This window comes from Culex pipiens, chromosome 2 (genome assembly GCF_016801865.2).
Source record: "Culex pipiens pallens isolate TS chromosome 2, TS_CPP_V2, whole genome shotgun sequence".
Classification (NCBI taxonomy): domain Eukaryota; kingdom Metazoa; phylum Arthropoda; class Insecta; order Diptera; family Culicidae; genus Culex; species Culex pipiens.
In genome coordinates this window covers 181,718,890-181,738,742 of record NC_068938.1, presented here as the reverse complement: position 1 = coordinate 181,738,742, position 19,853 = coordinate 181,718,890, and the positions used below count along the sequence as shown (strand labels likewise).

Below are 19,853 nucleotides of genomic sequence, written 5' to 3'. Positions count from 1 at the left end.
TGATAAAGACCACGTCATTGTTTCCAGATCTGTTCGTTACCTGCTCCACAAAATGGTTGATGTCTTCAGAGCCAGCTAGAAAAATAGCAACAAAGAACACTAGAATCGTTACCAGCTGCATTGTGGTCAGCAATAGTATTGACCAAAAAGTGGCACTATTTATAAGTATTTTATACTAATCGATTCAATTTCATCTTTTAATTGCATGTGAAACTATTTCAATTAAACTTCTGAACATATTGTAATTGGGTTTCAAACATTTTTTTAAATTATCATCAAAGATTTTTCATACAGCTATCCCACGTCAAACGGTTAAGCACGGCGCAGTGCTCAACTGAACCACAGTTGCAATTATAATTACATGAAAATTTTCGCAAAAAATACGTATTTTCCCTGTATTTTTGAAATGCAATGTTTTTCAAAAAATACTCAAAATTATTGCTTTTGGAATAGGGGTAAATACTTGAAATTTTCACAAATGTACGAATTTAAGCTTTGAAGACGATAACTGGTAGTATCAAGTGGTTAAGATTTATGTTTTTACAATATGGGTATCAAATGATCGAGATTTTTTCATACATTTTATTTATTTTTATTTTTTTTAATACTCAAAATCGCCACAAAACAACGTATTAAAAAAAATCTCAAGATTTCAGCTTTTCAAAATTTGGATTTTAAATGATCAGGATTTTTGTATTCATTTCGAAAATAATAATATTTATTTGTGTTTACGTATTTTCGAAAAAATACCAAAATTTTTTTTTTTTTAACTTTTAGTTAAAACACATTAAAAAAAACACTTTAAATTTTCCCAAAACTAGGTATTTAAAAAAATACGATTGTTTGATACCCTACATAAAAACTGAAATTTTGAACATTTTTCCAAAAGTACGTATTTCTGTGAAAATTTTGAGTTTAAAAAAATAATCTAACGAGATGTATAAAAGCTTTTCCAGTCATTTTATACCCACCTTAAAAAAAACAAATATTATTATTTTTTAAAAACAAGTAGAATATTTGGAGTATTTCAAAAAAAGTAAGAAAATTGTTTGTGAAATAGTGAAATTTTGAGTTTTTTTCGAAAATACGTAGTTTTGAATATTAATGAAAAAAAAAATATTGCTATTGAAAAGTTTGAATTTTTTTCGATAATTTGATACTCTTTTTGTACAATTATAAAATTTGAAGTATTTTTTAGAAAAAGCTTAAAAGAAACTATAAATGTTTTTTTTACTATTTGCTGTACTTTAGATTTAAAATTAACTCCAATTTTGAATTCCAATGGGATTTCAATTTAATAAGATATTGTAATTATAATTGTTTTTTTATTAATATGATACCCTGTTTGTTAACACCGTATATCAGGCCACGGAGGTTATATGGACCTGTCTTTTATTAGTATAAGTCTTTTTGATTATATTTCATTTATATATGTTTTTAAATGGCATAACTAGATAATCCTGAAAAATTCTTTGGAAATGTCTCAAAAATAAAAAGCGACAACAAATAAAATGATTCTTATTAATTTTAAATTTGAGATGTATTTTTCATTTCAAGTTTTATAAAAAAAAACATATTTTACAAATTATCTTTACTAATTGTTTTGATCTGTTCCTGTTTCAACCAAATTCATATTTAAGACAGCTGTCCTTATCTGCCCCAGATGTCGGTGTTTGATTAAAAATAATTAAATATGTTTTTTTTTTATTTAATATCGAAAATATACGTGTATATAATATCCAGTCCTTTAAAAATATAATAAATAAAATAGAAAATATTCAAAGCGATAGGCATTTTGCCGACATGCAAACTTAAATTTAAACATTTTTTCCTAATAAGCCACATTAATGCTGAAATATGGGGAATAGGATGTAACAAAAATGACTTTTTGGCGGGCATTGAGGGGTTTGTTCCGGTGGGCATACTGAGCTTAAATCCCAAATATGAGCTTGATTGGACGTAACAGGAGCTGGCGCTTCGCCCTTCAATTTTAAATGGGATTTAACCCGTAAAAACAGATTTTTTTCAAAAATGTCACTTTTTGAGGCATTTTGGCCACCAATGCGTTTACCAAAAACATCACTGGCGTATAGGCCAGATCCTTGCGCATCTTTTGGTATATATAACATTGAAGTTTGGATCATCCTGGTGCTCAGTACAGACCTTCAAAGTTTGTCATATTTTCGAAAAATCGGTCCCAGCAAAACAAATGGCATCTCGGGCGTCGCGAGGTGCGACGCATATCTTTTTTGCCGGGGCCGATTTTTCGAAAAAATGCCAAACTTTGAAGGTTTGTACCGAGCTCCAGGATGCTCCAAACTTCAATGTTATATATACCAAAAGATGCGCAAGGATCTGGCCTACACGCCAGTGATGTTTTTGGTAAACGCATTGGTGGCCAATATGACTCAAAAAGTGAAATTTTTGAAAAATTCTTTTTTTACGGGTTAAATCCCATTTAAAATTGAAGGGCGGAGTGCCAGCTCCTGTTACGTCCAATCAAGCTCATATTTGGGATTTAGGCTCAGTATGCCCACCTGAACAAACCTCTGAATGCCCGCCAAAAAGTCATTTTTGTTACACTCAAAAAGGAATATAAATTTGAATGCTTTAGAATTTTGATCGATTGCTATGTTTTCAATTGTTATTCTTTCTCCACAACCAAATCTGACTTTCCGGCCAAAATTTTGTTTATTTTTTTCAATTTTATAATCAAATCACGAAAAAAAATGTTTTTCGTTGTCATATTCTTTATGGACGAGCTTAAGTATGACTCAAAAACTATTATAACATGAATTAAAATTTCAAAATTCAAGATGGTGGACAAAATGGCGATAGTAACATATTGAAAGTATGCATTTTTTTTAATTTAAAAGACAATCGAATTTTAAATGTTGACTAAAATAGGGCCGCAGAGCTCAAATTTGATGTTAAAAGTAAGAAAATGAAAAACATTAAATTATACAAAAACATTGGTCATGATTCGACTATCCGAAGTCCCATACAATCTTCGGATAATCAAACATCGGATAATTGAGGCTTTGGATAATCGAGTCTGAACTGTAGTATGAATACTTAAATTTATTTTATTCAATTTCACAACATTTAGACCAGGCAAGCATAACATCAGTCAACGTTTCTTGCACATTTCAACAAGAAAACATATCATGCTAATTACCACTCCAATCCCAAGTAGTATCCAAAGCGTTTCAAAATCTTCGAAATCAATTGGATACTCGTTTTGTCTTAAAAAGGTAAGAAAACGACCCTCTTTGGTGGTGTACTGGTCGTAGATCTTGCGCCATATTCCGGACTCAAATACCTGCCTCATGTAGCGCTCGAAAATCTTCCGAATCGGATGATTCTTCGCAAATCCATAGCAACTGGCGTACGGTCCGAGACGCTCCTTTAGGATGATGATCAGCTTGTCATTTGTACAGGTGTTGAAATTTTGCCTACTATGCTCGAAAAACTCTGCAACTTTACAAAACCGGATCATTGCGTATTTCCCTAGGAAATGTGTTTTCGTCTTATTGACTATAATATGTCTGACCGCTTCAGGATAATCTTCAAGTATTCCTTTCTCTTCGGGGTAAATGGCGAATGTTTCCTTTCGATGAATCAGTTCGGCAACGGTTTCTGGATCCGGAAAATACTTCAAGTCAATAAGAAATTGAATTATTTTTGCTAAATAACTTTCCGCTAGAACAAATTTCCAAAAAATGTACGCTAGTACAAGCAACTTAACACTGATGTATCGGCGCATTATCATCCTTATGGCTGCAAGTACTACGATAAGGATCCATAGATTTGTCTCAAAAGGTTTAATTAATCGGAGAAATCGCATACGACGATGTCGCTTTGGCACTATAATGCACAAATGATCCCATTCGGGAAGATACGCTCTGTCCAAAATCGTCTTTATGCCGGTACGAGATCGAAACAAACTCAAGTCGAAAGATGTTCTCCCTTGGGAATATCCAAAAGCAAATGAAATGTTGTCTTCGATGTATCCTCCCTCGCCATATTCTACCGTTGCAGATTGAGATTCGCTGATAATATCCAACAACTGTTTGTCGAATCCCTCGAATTGATCTTGCTCAACGTAGAAATATGGAGCCAAAACTCTTCGAAGGACTTGATATCTATAACCTTGAAACATGGCACTTTTGTCAGCGAATAGATGGTCGACAGCATCTTGAGTTGTGAGCGCTTTTTGGAATGATAAGAATTCATGATATGAGCTGGACCGTCCATAAATTACGAAAATGGCGTTTGCTATTCCAAGATTTTGAAGAGATCGTGACGAATCTCGATGATCACCTAAGACATTTTTGGATTCATCCAAAATGATTATGAAATATCCGTCATGGTTAAAGCACGGTGTATTGGAAAACTGAGAATAATTAACTAATTTAGAAACAAGCAAATCCCGATGATCTCAAATACTAACTTCAGTTCTCAAATTTTGTTTGTAGATTACGAACAGTGAACATTGTCTCGTCGCTATACCTTTCTCTGGATTGATCAAACGAATTTCAAATAAATTCTTCGAAGATTGCAAAACACATTCCAGAATATCAGAGTTCAGTCCAACAAAGGCCACGTCATTGCCCTCCGATCTGCTCAATACCTGCTGGAAAAAGCTCTGAAAGTCCGCAGAGACAACTGAAATGCAGAGCACCAAAAATGATTCCGACTTCATCGCGAACTGAAAAGTAAGTGATGATAGGCCCTGGTGATGCTTGCTAGCAATGAGCTAATGGACTAATTGTTCTCTAAATGTAATGTTTGCTGCAATTTCTTTTCAATTAAAACAAAACCTTAAATACACAATGTAAAATGTTTCGCTTTTCCTGGGCCTTCCATTTAAAGACAAAAAAAGTAAAATTACTGCAAACCAGTACAAAAAATTGCTTACCTGCAATAACAGTCTTTCATCGGCCCAGATCGCTGCCTGCTTCCAGTCGATTTTCGACTGGAACGGCAACACCCACGAGTTGGACAGCAGCACCGGGATGCAACCGGCCTGGAGCGCTTCGAGGAACCTGTGTAACGAGGGAAAAAGAAAAGAAAAGTGGATGATAAGCAATAGGGGAACACTGAAAAAAAAAAAACTCGTTGAGGGAGTCATTTACTTTTAATTGATTTTTTGCAATTCCGTCGTGAAACTATTTACTTTTCCTGTCATTCTTGAACGACGAAATAGCCTACTTTTCTGTACCAAAAATAACAGAATCGAATAGCAACACTTTTCAAAATAAATGCTGAAAAGTTCTACTTTTCAGCACTCAAATGGGTGCTGAAAAGTTGAACTTTTCAGCTCTTGTTTCGAAAAGTAACACTTTTCAACATTTTTTTGATTTAAACGATTTATTGACAAAATACATGAAAATTTCACTCAGTGTGTGTTTTTTGGAATTGCAAAAAATGTTGTATGGAACTCGTTGCAAAACTTGATTTTTTCAGCACTCTTCGTATTTATCCAACTCGGTGAACCTCGTTGGATAAATGTACGACTCGTGCTGAAAAAATCCTCTTTTTGCAACTTGTTGCATAAACTACTATTAAAAATGTTATTTCTAGTTTAATAACATATTTGTAAATTGTTAAATGTTGCATATTTTTCGATTTTTTTTCCTATAGTTATTTTGGTTTTGATTTGAATGGCATAAAAAAATGACACTTTTTCGATATTAAAATAAACATATTTTTGAAAATTGTTAATAACTCTAGTACCTGATATTGAGTTATTCAAAAATTTGTCTCGAAAGCCTCTACTAACTAAAGACTTCTTTTTTGGAAACGGTTAAAGTTGATAAAGAAAATCAAAGGTCAATTAATGATCAAAATTTTCCAAATCGATCATGGATTTATTTTTTGATGCTTGTAATACTTAAAGATTGTTTTTTTGTGAAGTTTCACAAAAAATTGTCGTTTGGAATATAACCTAAAACACTCTTGTTCCCTTTCCACGGACATGATACCGTTGCTGCACCTTGAAGCAGAAGCAAAATAAAAGAGACAGAAACGGTTGACAATACCCAGAGGAAGAGTTTCACAAGAAGATAAAAAAAATAACCAAAAAAGTACGGGCTGTTTGTGTGTGTGGGCCAACAACAGCGCTGCAGTGGCATCGACAGATGGCTCGGAAAAGCGTTTTTCACACTGCGCTCTGAAAACGAAGCGGGGATAAGGGAAATTTCGCTCCAGGGAGGGAAAAACGGTTTCCTCCCTTCTATTTGGGGCGCTGGTTGTTGGTTTTGCCTGCCATGTATCGGATTTTGGCTTGAGGGCGATTGTTTTTTTTTGTTGCTTGAGCTTTTCTCTCTCTTTTTCGCTTTTTATCTTTTATTATAATGTCAGTGCGGTGATAGATGACTTGGAGCCGGGTTAGGGGGTGAACACAGGTGAGATTGAGCGCGAAAGTGTATTAGTCGGGAAAGATTTGGAGCTTTATGTGTGAGGAAGGAGATTCAAGAGTGATATTTTTGAATGACCTCTCTTCAATTGTTTGGAGTAACTTGATCCTTGAACAGCGTTTGTAACAATAATGATAAAAAATGGGTTTAATTTTACCAAAATGTAGATTTTTTTTAGCTCCGATCATTTCTTATAAAAACTCAAATATGAATACTTGATTCAATTTTAAACCGGGTAAAAATTGTTGACAATTAGTGTACAAAATACATTTAAAAAAGAACCAAACTGCAGTAAGTCACATTCTTCAATGAGACTTCTAGAGAGACTTTAAACATAAATGTTTGTACTTCAAGACATATGGGCAATTCTCCTCAAATTCCGGAAATGGGCTTTTTTTGAATCTTTTGTTAGGCTCAAACTTTGACAAAAGAAGCGTGTGTCATTGTTTCACCAATACAAATCTCCATACAAAAATGGTAGCGTAATTCGGGGTGACTTTGATAGGATTTCAACTTGTTTTTGGAATATTTTCCAACAGGTAAGGTTTTTCTCAAGATTATTATTTTTAAAACATGTACAGAGGTAGGCCACAGAAAGTTAATGCACCATTTTTGAAAAAAAAACAAGTTTTTGAAATTTTAAAAATCTTAGGCAGCCGGCTGCGGAAAGATACCTATTAGGATGTAACAAAATCACACTTTTTTGCGGGCATTTCAGGGGATGATCCCCTAGGTGTACTGAGTCAGAATCCCAAATATGAGCCCGATTGGTTGCGACAGGACCTGGCGCTCCGGCTTCAAAGTTTAAATGGGATTTAACCCGTAAAATCGGTGCGTTTTGGTTTTTGCCATTTTTGAGTCCTTCAACGATTTTTGGATTTTTCAAAAACCTCATGAGCTTATAGATTGTGTTCCAGGGTACAACTTTGCCGAAGACTGCGAAGAGATTTGATAATTAGTACTGCTTGTACAATGATTTGAAAATAAAAAAACTTTTTGCCATTAATTTGTTTGATTAGTATTGGCAACACTTTCTTTGAACGCGCGCATCCAGAGCCAGACGTCGTAACTATAGCAGCGAGAAAACATCCAGCGTACAACGGTCAAAGTTTGACACATGGAAAGAAAATGCTTTATTTGGATGTTGTGCTTATGTTTTCGATGGTGCCGGAGGATTTGATCACCGGTGCTGCTCTTTTAAACTGTCGTAGATTCCTGTATTCTATTTGGCAGTGACTCGCCGGATTTAGTTCTAGGCACACTTGGTCCTGTCATTAACCCGTGTGGATCTATTTCGTCGCGACCAGTTGTGGTGCTGGGAGATGGCGAACCTATGCTCGAACATAGTGCAATAGTATTTTCTTTTGTTGTCAATGCAATACATTAATTTGTTTATGACCGATTTTATTGCCAAATTGCCATAACTCTTTGATTGAAAGCGAGTGGAAACTATCACTAAAATGCATGTCTCCCGAAATATCTTCCGGATTACGGAATATTCAAAATGCACAAAACATCCGTGCGTAATAAAGCGCTTTCAAGACAGCTGCGTTAATTGTCACTCGAGCAAGGTTTAGAATCGGTTCTGCCCGGGCATCAAACTGAACCCTGAAAGTTAACCGGAGAGCTTATTGCAGTTCCATAAGAACTTTCGTTCTCAACAATCACAACAACACGACGCTGGACAAATACATACCGACGCGTCGCGACGCACCGTAGCATGCGTTGCATAGTTTTCCGAAAGCGCGCATCAAAAGCTGTTTTACGTTATCAGAAAAACAAGAGAAAAGATTTTGTAAATTCTATACCATTTTTCAGAGCTGTCAAATCTCTTCGCAGTCTTCGGCAAAGTTGTACCCTGGAACACAATCTTTAAGCTCATGAGGTTTTTGAAAAATCCAAAAATCGTTGAAGGACTCAAAAATGGCAAAAACCAAAACGCACCGATTTTACGGGTTAAATCCCATTTAAACTTTGAAGCCGGAGCGCCAGGTCCTGTTGCTCATATTTGGGATTCTGACTCAGTACACCTAGGGGATCATTCCCTGAAATGCCCGCAAAAAAGTGTGATTTTGTTACATCCTAATACCTATCTAGGGATTTAAATATAGTATTAATTCGACCGCGATTCTCCAAAAATTCTCCGTCGGCGTACCTTCCGATCAACGGTGATGTAGGAAGGGCTTCATTCATTAAAATTATTTTATATCATAAGCCTTAAAACATATCCGTCGACGTGCCTTCCGATCCTCGATGATATGGAAAGGACTTAATCCAGCAATACGACTTGCTTGTCTCAAAAAACAAAAATCGGATCGTTTCTATCGAAAACTATATAAAGAGAACAAAAATAAAATTCATCGGCCAACGAACGCGCGATCAAAAAATAAATAAAAAAAGAAGAAGAAGAAATCCAATCACCCCATGTACACAAATAGCAACACAAAAGAGACGGAAAATAAAACGAAAGAAAAAAAAAACAGGACTGCGCGTCCACACAGGCACCGCACTCAAAAAAAAAAACAAGTTTTTGAATTACGTTGAAACAAATAGTTACGTTAAAAATTCTTAGTTTTTCTTGTTAAAATCAGATTTACGGTGTTCAAACTTTATTTTTACGTCAAATGTACTATCGCTTAAGTTGCTGATATAGTTTTTTTTTAAGAAAAAACAAAATCAATTTTTATATTAAGTTAACAAAGTTCAAAAGCTTTTTAACAAAATACATATAAATTTGAGGTAAAATTATTAAAAAGTCGGAATTTGGCCTGAAATTTGTTAAAACTAGCTTTGTTTATAAAACTATCGATTTATATTGCATTTTATACTGAATTCGAAGCACGAATCACAAGTTTTTATGAAATTTGTTCAACTAAAATTGTCTATACATTTGGAGTTTTTTTTATTGTGTGTCAAAAACACATTATTTATTATTTACAATCATATTTAACCTTCTCCTAGTGGAAAATTGTCCAAAGAATCAGAAAATGCATTCCGTTTTCCGATTCAAAATCATGTTCATTGAGAAAATCATGACACTTAGAGAAGTTCAAAATAATGACTATCATCAACGTTTTCTTAACTATAATTTACTAACTTTTTAATCTTTTCAAAATTTTATGAAAACTTCTTCTTGAGGTACTTCGAACACTTCTCTACCATGCACAGTGGTCGGAAACGCAAATTTAGCAGGAATAATTTATTTCCGCTTCAGGGATGCATTTTCGAGCTTCGGTGTCTAAGAAGCATTTGTTAAAAATGAAATTCTACATCTTTTCGTCAAAACGATATTAGGGTGGTCCAAAAATTTCTAATATTTTCAAAAACTATCTTCGCTTCTAGATGAGATAGAGGTATACTTTCTTCGACAGTATTGTAGTACTAGCCATTTCAAACAACTTTGTCGAAGACACCAAATCTCTATCTCTTAATCTGATCATTCTACAGCATTTTATATGAAAAGCAGTAGGGTGGCCCATCAAAAAAGTGTTTTTATTGCGTATCTTTTTTGTATTATTTTTGGCAATTTTGGTGTCTTCGGGACATATTTAGAGCATAGAAATACGCGTCTTTTGAAATGTCAACGAAGTCGCTAGGTCATTTTGGTAAAAAGTTTTGGTAAAAAGGCCATGGTCAGTATGATTCTAAACCATTCCGTACGTATTTTGATTGTACTCTTCATGCGGAAAAATCGGCCCGGCTATCAAAGTCACCCCGTTTTACGGTACGTAAATATTCGAAAATCTGAATCTTTTGAAGGAATTTACTGATCGACTTGAATGACTTGGTCTCCAGCAAAGCTGTCGTAAATTTTAATTCGCAGACTTTTTAAATTGATATTTTTTAATGAAAAATCTATTACCAAACGTTCGTATTTTGAATTTTTGAAACTTATTGATATGTTAGAGGACCGCAACTTTTGAGTCATAGAGAACTATGGGCAAAAAACTTGCCGAGGAGCTATGTTTTTTTTTTAAATTTATGTTTTTTTAAAGTAGAAATTTTAACCACATTTTTTTTACTTCAGTTTTAAGGTAAAATCAAATTTGCAACCGAAAATACTTTACAAAAATTATGATAAAGTGCACGGTTTTCGAGGCATAGCTTCCCAAAGTTTAATGTTAACTTAAATAAATAGTAGGTTTTCGATTTAGTTTAAACAGTGCAACCAATTCTGAAAACATTTTTTTAAGGACGCACAGAAATCAAGGAAATTGTTGTCTTCTTCTTCCAAAGTTGTCAAAACTTACGGACCCGATCCTGCAAAAATACACCCAGAACTGGGCATCGGCATACGAGAGGATAAAGAGCACGATTCGGTAGTAAAATGGTACTGTGTGCGGGCGGAGAGGATAAATCCCGAAACTACCGAGAGTACTTTACTCATGGTTCATTTTCCAAAAAAGTTCATCTATCAAAAAAAAAAGTGCCGGTACCGAGACTCGAACCCAACACCTTCGGCATATTAAACCGTGCCTTTGTCGTATGGGCCACCATGGTTCGGTGACTAAGTGGCGGTCGTTTGTCCATATAAGCCACTCAAAGGATGATCTGTTCCAGTGAACGGATGAACACGCGAGAGGACTATACTCTCGCAATATAGCACTTTCCTCACGTTTCTTTTCGTGAGGACTATCCCCTCGTTCTTTAACTTTGGGTGTATGATTGTTAAAATAGTCAAGCTTTGTTGTAAATAATTTTGTAGACTAGGGAATGAATAAAAAATTATATTGATAGTTCCCGTCGTTTTGTAGATACCAAAATGTTTGTTACAAAAATCTGGGTGCAAAAGCCTTGGTTGATGTGCACCGTTAAGTTTCAGAAAATTTCCTCAAAATCCGTATAAGAAACATTGAAGATTTGACCTCTAGTTGGTGAGATTCAGTGGATAAAAGTAAAAAACAAACAGGAAAATTGATTTTTTTAAGTCTCACCCAATGTATAATCTCAGGAATCGAGACTTACATGTCATAAGTGCATAATATTGCATATTTGGCCTTTTTAGAATATTAGTCTCGGTTTCAAAATTCTCAAAATATTTTTTTCGTAGGGATCAGAAAATTTCACAAATGTTTTGTTCATTGGACCATATTTGCTGAGTTATTGGCATTAGATTTTAAATGTTTCTTAGACCACTTTTTGGAAAATTCTCTGAACCATTAAAAAAATTAGAAATGGACACTCATGTGCACCTTATTAACATTTCTTTAAAGTAATTTTGTATCGCAGATTCGATTTTACTTAATTAGCAGTAAACAAATTATTTGGATAAGATTTCATTTTTTTCAAAAACACATTTTTTTCAAATAAAATAATTTTTGATTGAAAATTCGATTTTACTTAACCTGCAGTAAACAAAAATGTTTGACTAAGATTTATAAATAAAATCCTAACGTGGAAGCAAACTTTTTGGGCGTACTTCTATATGGCTCAAAAAAATGCGAGTTTTTGCTTCCTAAATTATTATAATCAATAAATAAACAAAAAACAAGATTTGCGAAACTATTTTTTGGCAGATTTTTTTAACTGTTACTATTTATTCGTCCATAGCTCTTATCTATACCCAAAAATTTGCCGAAGATACCAAATCATTTAGGAAATTTCTTCGAGAGATACAGTTTTTCGAATATTTACGTCCCACTTTTGTATGGACAGTTCACAGTGGTCCAGATCGCAACATTTAGTGGAAAATTGATTTTCTGAAAAAAAAATGACGTTTTGGTGATTTGGTGTCTCCAGAAGAGTTGTTGCAAATGAAAAGGGGAAACTTTTGGTTTGGTTGAAAATTAGGGTACATGGTAAGGTTTTTTTGAAAATCTAACTTTCAGGAATATTTTTGGATTTTTTTTTTCGTCTTTTAAAAATTGTTGGGCTTGCTAATTCAAGTAACTTTGTCGAAGACACTAATATTAGATCTCGTAATCTCGTAATCATAATAAAATTGTCCACATATATGTTTTTCCATGTAATTGCCCCTGAATCGTCACGTTCAAAAAACAGATTTTTGAAGGTTTGCTCAGATGCTTTCTATTAATTTGATCATAGAAGGCGTAGATTACGAGATAAAAATTTGGTGTCTTCGACAAAGTTGCTTGAATTGGCAAGCCCAACAAGACGAAAAAAATCCCAAAAATATTTCTGATAAGTTAGATTTTCAAAATCACTCTAATCGTGAACCACCCTGATTTTCAACCAATCGAAAAGTTGTCCCTTTCCATTTGCAACAACTCTTCTGGAGACACCAAAGCACCAAAACGTCACAATTTTTTTAAGAAAATCAATTTTCTACTAAATGGTGCGATCTTGACCACTAGTTGCCAAAATGGTATGAAGACTTTTATAGTTGAACCAACGATACAAAACGGCATCTTTGGTCATAGTGAAGGCCCCCACAAAGTTCGAGCCAAATAAAATAAAAAAAAATAATTTGATTCCCAAACGTAATTTGGTTATACGAAAACCAGGGGAATTTAATTCAAAAAAATAAATTAATAATAATACAAAAAATGTGATTATCCACAGAAAACAAAATTCGCAAAATTTTCTTCCCATTGTATGGCAAGTTAATCTTTCCCACCATCGGCCCTTCCGGCAACGCTGCCTCCCGCACTGCTGCTGGTCATCAAAAATTCATGAAATATCACATAATTTCGCAAAGCTCGAGACAACGGCCGGTGTGCTGCGAAAAGGACATCCCCGGTCCAGTTCCGCTGTCAGTGGGTGGGGTGAGGGGGGATACTCACCCAGGTGGGAACAGCAGGAAGGAAAAAGGCAGCAAAAAAGGGACGGAAGCAAATATTTACCTAAACGATCCTAGACGACGTCCTCTCGGCACAAGGCAAAATGTTGAATTTTGTAATAAAGTCTCGTAGTCGTATCTGCAAAAAAAAACGTAGAAGAAGAACAAGAAAAACGTTATTAGTAACTGTGTGTGAGTGGGTCTTGGCTGGAGCAGCCACCGCGGGAAAATGGGAAAATTTTGAACCTGGAAAAATGAAGCGATTAAATTAATGAAAAACACGCCACCGCTCGGCCGGGAGTTTTCGTTTTTTTTCGGGGGGCTGTCTTCTCCAGTGGCCTACCCACCATCGGATAGAAGGTACATGAAAGAGTAATTCCTCGTGGTAGTAGCAGCAAAAAAAAAACAGTCCTTTTAAGTGGATCTTTCCACAATGACGCGTAATAAAATTATGAGATTAAATTTGAGCTTTGCTGGGGATTTTTCGAGGCTGTTTTCTTTGGAGATGTTTGAGGAGGGGCAATTTAGAGCTTGGTTTGTTTTTCTTGGTGAAACGAAACTGTTTGCAATTTGCCATTTGAAATGATTTGCTGACGAATTTCAAGCGGATTTTTTTGTTTATGTTTTCTTGGGATAAGAAGATTGAAATAAAATAAGCCAGAACAGGTTCTTAACAGCGGGTAGGTAAAAATTCGTTAATAGTTCTTATGTTGATATTTTTGAAAGCGAGATCATGAGTGAATAAGCCAAACATTCAGAACGCTTCCTTTTTTTTACTTCATGTGCCAATCTCAGAATAATAAAACGTCAAATATAGTTTGATGGATTTATTTATTTTTAATGTTTCTTAAAATGTACTATCAAATCTTGAGCCAACTTAAATCTCGACCTTGCTTTGAGGTTATTCTTATAAAAAGTTGATTTTAAAAAATAAACTTATTTTTATGTTTGGTTCTGTTTGTAATTTCGATAAGTAATCAATTTTAATATCAGACAACATTATGTTATAAATCTTGAAAGCCTAAGCCCGAAATTTCAGCCAATTTGATCCGTCTAGTCACGAGGTATTACTCGTTCATTGTATTATATTTTTGTTAAAAACCCCTCAGCAAGTATCACATTTTGTATCGCACAAGGGAAAGAATTGTCTGCCGATCGCTCCAATCATGAAATATTTCATCGAAATCATAGACAAGAAAAAGTGCAATATATTTAGGATTGGATTGACTTTTGTTTGCAATAAATTTACTTTCAACAGTGGAGAAAATATTAATAATTAAACACTATAAAAATGTTGCAAATATTTGTTAAAAAATCACCTCTCCTTAAAAAAAAAAGTCCAAAAAAATTATAAGCAAAAATTCAAAGAACTAAAAAAAATGGAGGGTACTCAAAAGTAGACAAGTTCTGCACTGTTTTAAAAATGTGATGATTTAATACTCAAATATTCACAAAATGCTCTTTAGTTTAATACTGAAAAATATATAATTTGCATTATGGGCGTCATAAAACGATATTTTTTGATGGATGATAGTCATGTTTTATTTTTTTTTTTTGTTAAATTCTATTTTTTTTACAAAATGACGTTTTTCATACTCAACATTCTGTAATGTGGGTACCAAACGACGGAAAACTCGTTACAGATTTACATTGTTTTGGGATTTGAGTGTAGAATACTCAACTTTTCACAAATTGTAAAAAATACTTTTGTAAAAAATTGGCAACTAAAACAAAAAAAAAAATGATAAACATATAAGAAATAAAGAAAATTTGAGTATTTTAAGTGTAAGGTTAATTGTGAGAATTGAGTTTAATACAATAAAAATTGAATGCACATTTTATAAGTTATTTTTTCAACATGGATTATTTTTTAACAAGATTTTTTTCTTCACAAAAATTATCAGGTATGGATTTTTTCATCTAACTGAATTCAAAGAAAGGAATCTTTAAAAAGTTATCGCAAAGTTTCGAAATTGATTTTAGATTATTTCTAATCCTATTTAGTTGCTTTCGTTCTACGAAACAATTTAACTATCCATATTATGGTTTGTTGCACAGTAAAAGAAATCATGGTAAAATTACATCTAAAAGGGGTACATCTTTTATGTCAGTAAAAAAGCTTTAATTTTACGTCTAATAATGTGTTAATTTACATCTGGAAGACGCTAGGAAAAAATATCTGTAAATCAAAAAAAAAAAAAAATCAAGCCGGCGATAGTTAGATCTAGCTTACCAAGTCCACGCCCTTATCCGCACTATCGCTGGTTTGATAGTTTTTTCTACTAAAGATATTTTTTCCTAGCGTCTACCAGATGTAAATTTACACATTCAAAAATCAAAATCAAATTATTCGCTCTACAGCATTGCCTTGGCGTTCTCGATTGCGAGATTCCTACTCGAAACTAGGTGTCCGAAGGCTTGATTGTTGAGGCAATTGCAAACCTCTTTTTACACCTTAGCTTCCATCCACCCCGGGATTCGAACTGACGACCTTTGGATTGTGAGTCCAACTGCCACCAACTGACTCCACCGAGGCAGGACCCAGGGAGACGACTCCTACACCTGGACTGAGCTAACGACCTAACCTTTTTTATGTTAGTCCGGGACCAACATTTACTTCCCTTCCGACGGAAGGCGTGATCAGACAAATCTCGTCTCGAAAAATGCCACCGGGATCGTCTGGGATCGAACCCAGGCCGACTGGGTGAGAGGCAATCACGCTTACCCCTACACCACGGTCCCGGCATTTACACATTATTAGATGTAATATTAAAGCTTTTGACAAAGAACTTTGTCCTAAGGTTTCTATACGTGGTGTCAATCCAAAATTTTCGCGAAGCGAAAACGTTACGTGACGAATTCCCCTCTCGGCAAATTTCCCCTCTTTTTGGTGCACGCTGGTTGGATGAGCGAACGTTTCCCAATCAGTCCATCGAGAGACGTGAGATTGATGTATCTAAAATCACCCCCACTCCACCTCATAATTTTCGGATCGTCGACGAGCCAACAAAACTAGGCTCGGTCGGTCCCGAAAATTCATTCTATTGCTGGACGTCGACGAGAACACATCAGAAGCAGATGGCCTGGTGGCCCGGTAGCAGACGGCCTGGAGGTCCGGGAGCAGATGGCTTGGAGGCAAGGACCAGCTAAGACATTCCAGTCGCGGGAGTCAATCATTGGAACTGGCCACCACCTGGACTGGCGTGGCCGGAGGCCCCGCGGATGTTCCGATGGGGGGACATTTGCCGAACCGTAAGAATTGGGGCAATATGGGTATCAAACTTTATGGTTTTTGATACTGGACATGAAATTTGACATTTCGGCAATAGTGGCCACAATCTGGAGTGGCCGGAGGCCCCGCGGATGTTCCGATGGGGGGACATTTGCCGGACCGTAAGAATTGGGGCAATATGGGTATCAAACTTTATGGTTTTTGACAAAGAACTTTGTCCTAAGGGCTCTATTCTGGTGAGGTGTCAATCCAGAAAAACGAAAAATGTCGCGCGTTACGAAAATGTTGCATGCTTGGTACTGCGGAAGGGGTCTGCAACGAATGAAATGTGGCAACAATGGTGCAGCATTCTCGCGTGACAGTTCCAAGAAAGCAGGAGACGAGGCAAAATTTGCACCATGTTGCCACATTTCATGCTAACTATATAAGCTAACAGATAGCCTCTGAACAATTTTAGTTTTATTCGAAAATCCGTCAGAGACGGATCGACGGTGGTAATTTTATTGCTCACACACACATGCTCACATTGAAAGACACAGGTTGTGCACCAACTTGGGAGGAATTCTGTTCTAACGAAGATTGTTAGATCGGTCACTCGAAAACCAGAATGATTTAAGGCAATGGGGTTGGGACCAAACTGGTAGGATATTGGCCACACCCGGAGTGGCCATGGCCCTGAGGGAAGGTTCTACCGGGGGACATTTATCGAACCATTCGACTTGGGGCAATATGGGTATCAAAATTCATGGTTTTTGATACTGGTAGTGAAAATGGCCATTTTGACAGGATTGGCCACACCCGGAGTGGCCATGGCCCTGAGGGAAGGTTCTACCGGGGGGACATTTATCGAACCATTCGACTTGGGGCAATATGGGTATCAAAATTCATGGTTTTCGATACTGGTAATAAAAATTACGGGAAGGTTTTCCCGGGAGTGTTCTGTTGGATGACGTTGTAGGGCTTTGGTGTATTGGGAAAAGTTGTAGAGGAGAAAATTTCATGAAAGTTTGTCAAAGGCGCCAAATTTGTAGCTCTTAATCTACTCGAGATATACGCCATTTTTGCAACAATGGTTAAAAAGCACTTTTTTGGTGATAACTTAAAATGTTAGCATTTTAGCGGCCTACTATGTTCTGAAGAGTTGTTTATGACATAAAATTACACATCTTTGCCGAAGACAGCAAAATGTGTTGAGCCTTTATTGAGGAGTTATAACCATTTTTGAAACTGCCACAGAATCCGCTTTGTAATTGCTGGCCCCGATACTCTTCAAGGGTGTTCCCCTCAGGAACTGGGAAAGATTTACTTTTACTTTTACTTATAACCATTTTTATGTGATTTTGAAACTATTTTCAAGTTGCAATGTTTTCAAAATGGCGCATTTTGGCGCAAAACCGAACAATGCACATGAAAGTACACACTTTCAACTAGATTTTCTGAATATATCTCCGTGTCTATCGGTGTCTATCTTTAGATATCTCAATTTGAATTTGACGGTTTTTAATCAATTTAATTATAATTTTTAAGCGGAATCTTATTGAAACGTGGTAATAATTGGTAAATTGATCTTTTTTTATGGAAAATACATTGTTCATGCTTAAAATTATGATATATATTTTTAAATTATGAATAAAAACATGTTTTCTCAAAAATAATGTAAGTGAAAATTTTAAATGATTGTCCGTATTTAGAATTAAGTATTTCCTGTTATATTAGGTCACTCTGGAAAAGTTGTCGTAATTTTTCATAGACGATGTAATTTCCATAAAAATCGATCAATTTACCCTTCAATTTACCGATTTTCACCTTGTATTCATTATGATTTCGAATAACATTTATAAATAAATTTATTAAAAATCTGACGAATTCAAATTGAGATATCTGAAAATAGACACAAATAAACACGAAAATATTTTCAGAAAATGTAGTTGAAAGTGTGTACTTTCAGGTGCATTGTTCGATTATGCGCCAAAATGCGCCATTTGAAAACATTGCAACTTGAAAATAGGCTCAAAATCACTTAATTTTTTTTAAACTCCTCAATAAAGGCTCAAAACATTTTGCTGTCTTCGGCAAAGATGGGTAATTTTATGTCATAAACAACTCTTCAGAACATAGTAGGCCGCTAAAATGCTAACATTTTAAGTTATCACCAAAAAAGTGCTTTTTTACCATTTTTCCAGTAGATTAATAAAATTAATAAAATTACCACCGTCGATCCGTCTCTGACGGATTTTCGAATAAAACTAAAATTGTTCAGAGGCTATCTGTTAGCTTATATAGTTAGCATGAAATGTGGCAACATGGTGCAAATTTTGCCTCGTCTCCTGCTTTCTTGGAACTGTCACGCGAGAATGCTGCACCATTGTTGCCACATTTCATGCGAACTATATAAGTAACAGATAGCCTCTGAACAATTTTAGTTTTATTCGAAAATCCGTCAGAGACGGATCGACGGTAGTAATTTTATTGCTCACACACACATGCTCACATTGAAAGACACAGGTTGTGCACCAACTTGGGAGTAATTCTGTTCTAACGAAGATTGTTAGATCGGTCACTCGAAAACCAGAATGATTTAAGGCAATGGGGTTGGGACCAAACTGGTAGGATATTGGCCACACCCGGAGTGGCCATGGCCCTGAGGGAAGGTTCTACCGGGGGGACATTTATCGAACCATTCGACTTGGGGCAATATGGGTATCAAAATTCATGGTTTTTGATACTGCACCCAGAACTGGACATCGGCATTCGAGAGTATAAAGAGCACGATTCGGTAGTAAAATGTTACTGTGTGCGGACTGAGAGGATAAATCCCGAAATTACCGAGAGTACTTTACTCATGGGTTCATCTTCAAAAAAAGTTCATCCATAAAAAAACGAACCGGTACCGAGACTCGAACCCAAGACCTTCGGCATATTGATCCGTGCCTTTGCCGTATGGGCCACCATGGTTCGGTGACTGAATGGTGGTCATTTGTCCATATAAGCCATTCAGTAGGATGAACTATTCCAATGAGCGAATGAACACGCGAGAGGACTATACTCTCGCAAAATAGCACTTTCCTCACGCTTCTTTTCGTGAGGACTATCCCCTCGTTCTTTAACTTTGGGTGTGGTAGTGAAAATTGCCATTTTGACAGGATTGGCCACACCCGGAGTGGCCAGTGCCTTGGAGAAGGTTCTACCGGGGGGACATTTATCGAACCATTCGACTTGGGGCAATATGGGCAATTTATATCCACAGAGGTGCCATTGAATGCAAATATTTAATTAGAATTAATTACTCAGGATTAAATAAATTGGCAAAGAATTAAAAAATATAAATAAAAATAGCATGATTTTTTGAGTTTTGTACAAAGTTCTTTGTCATATTGGTCATGTAGAACATAACCACCTGCACCTTTTTTCTAACATAAAAGATGAAATTAGATGAAATTTTACATGGTTTTTTTACTGT

At 35.5% G+C, this 19,853-nt stretch overlaps 1 protein-coding gene across 1 annotated transcript in view; it reads right to left on the bottom strand.

Moving 5' to 3' along the window:
- LOC120429091 (exostosin-1) overlaps positions 1–19,853 on the bottom strand; it is a 411,287-nt gene that overhangs the window by 54,256 nt on the left and 337,178 nt on the right. Inside the window, exons 3-4 of the mRNA XM_039594256.2 lie at positions 13,226–13,300; positions 4,922–5,048 (exon numbers count right to left, since the gene is read on the bottom strand). Of these exons, the coding sequence (XP_039450190.1) occupies positions 4,922–5,048; positions 13,226–13,300 (202 nt within the window). The remainder of the gene's footprint in view (positions 1–4,921; positions 5,049–13,225; positions 13,301–19,853) is intronic.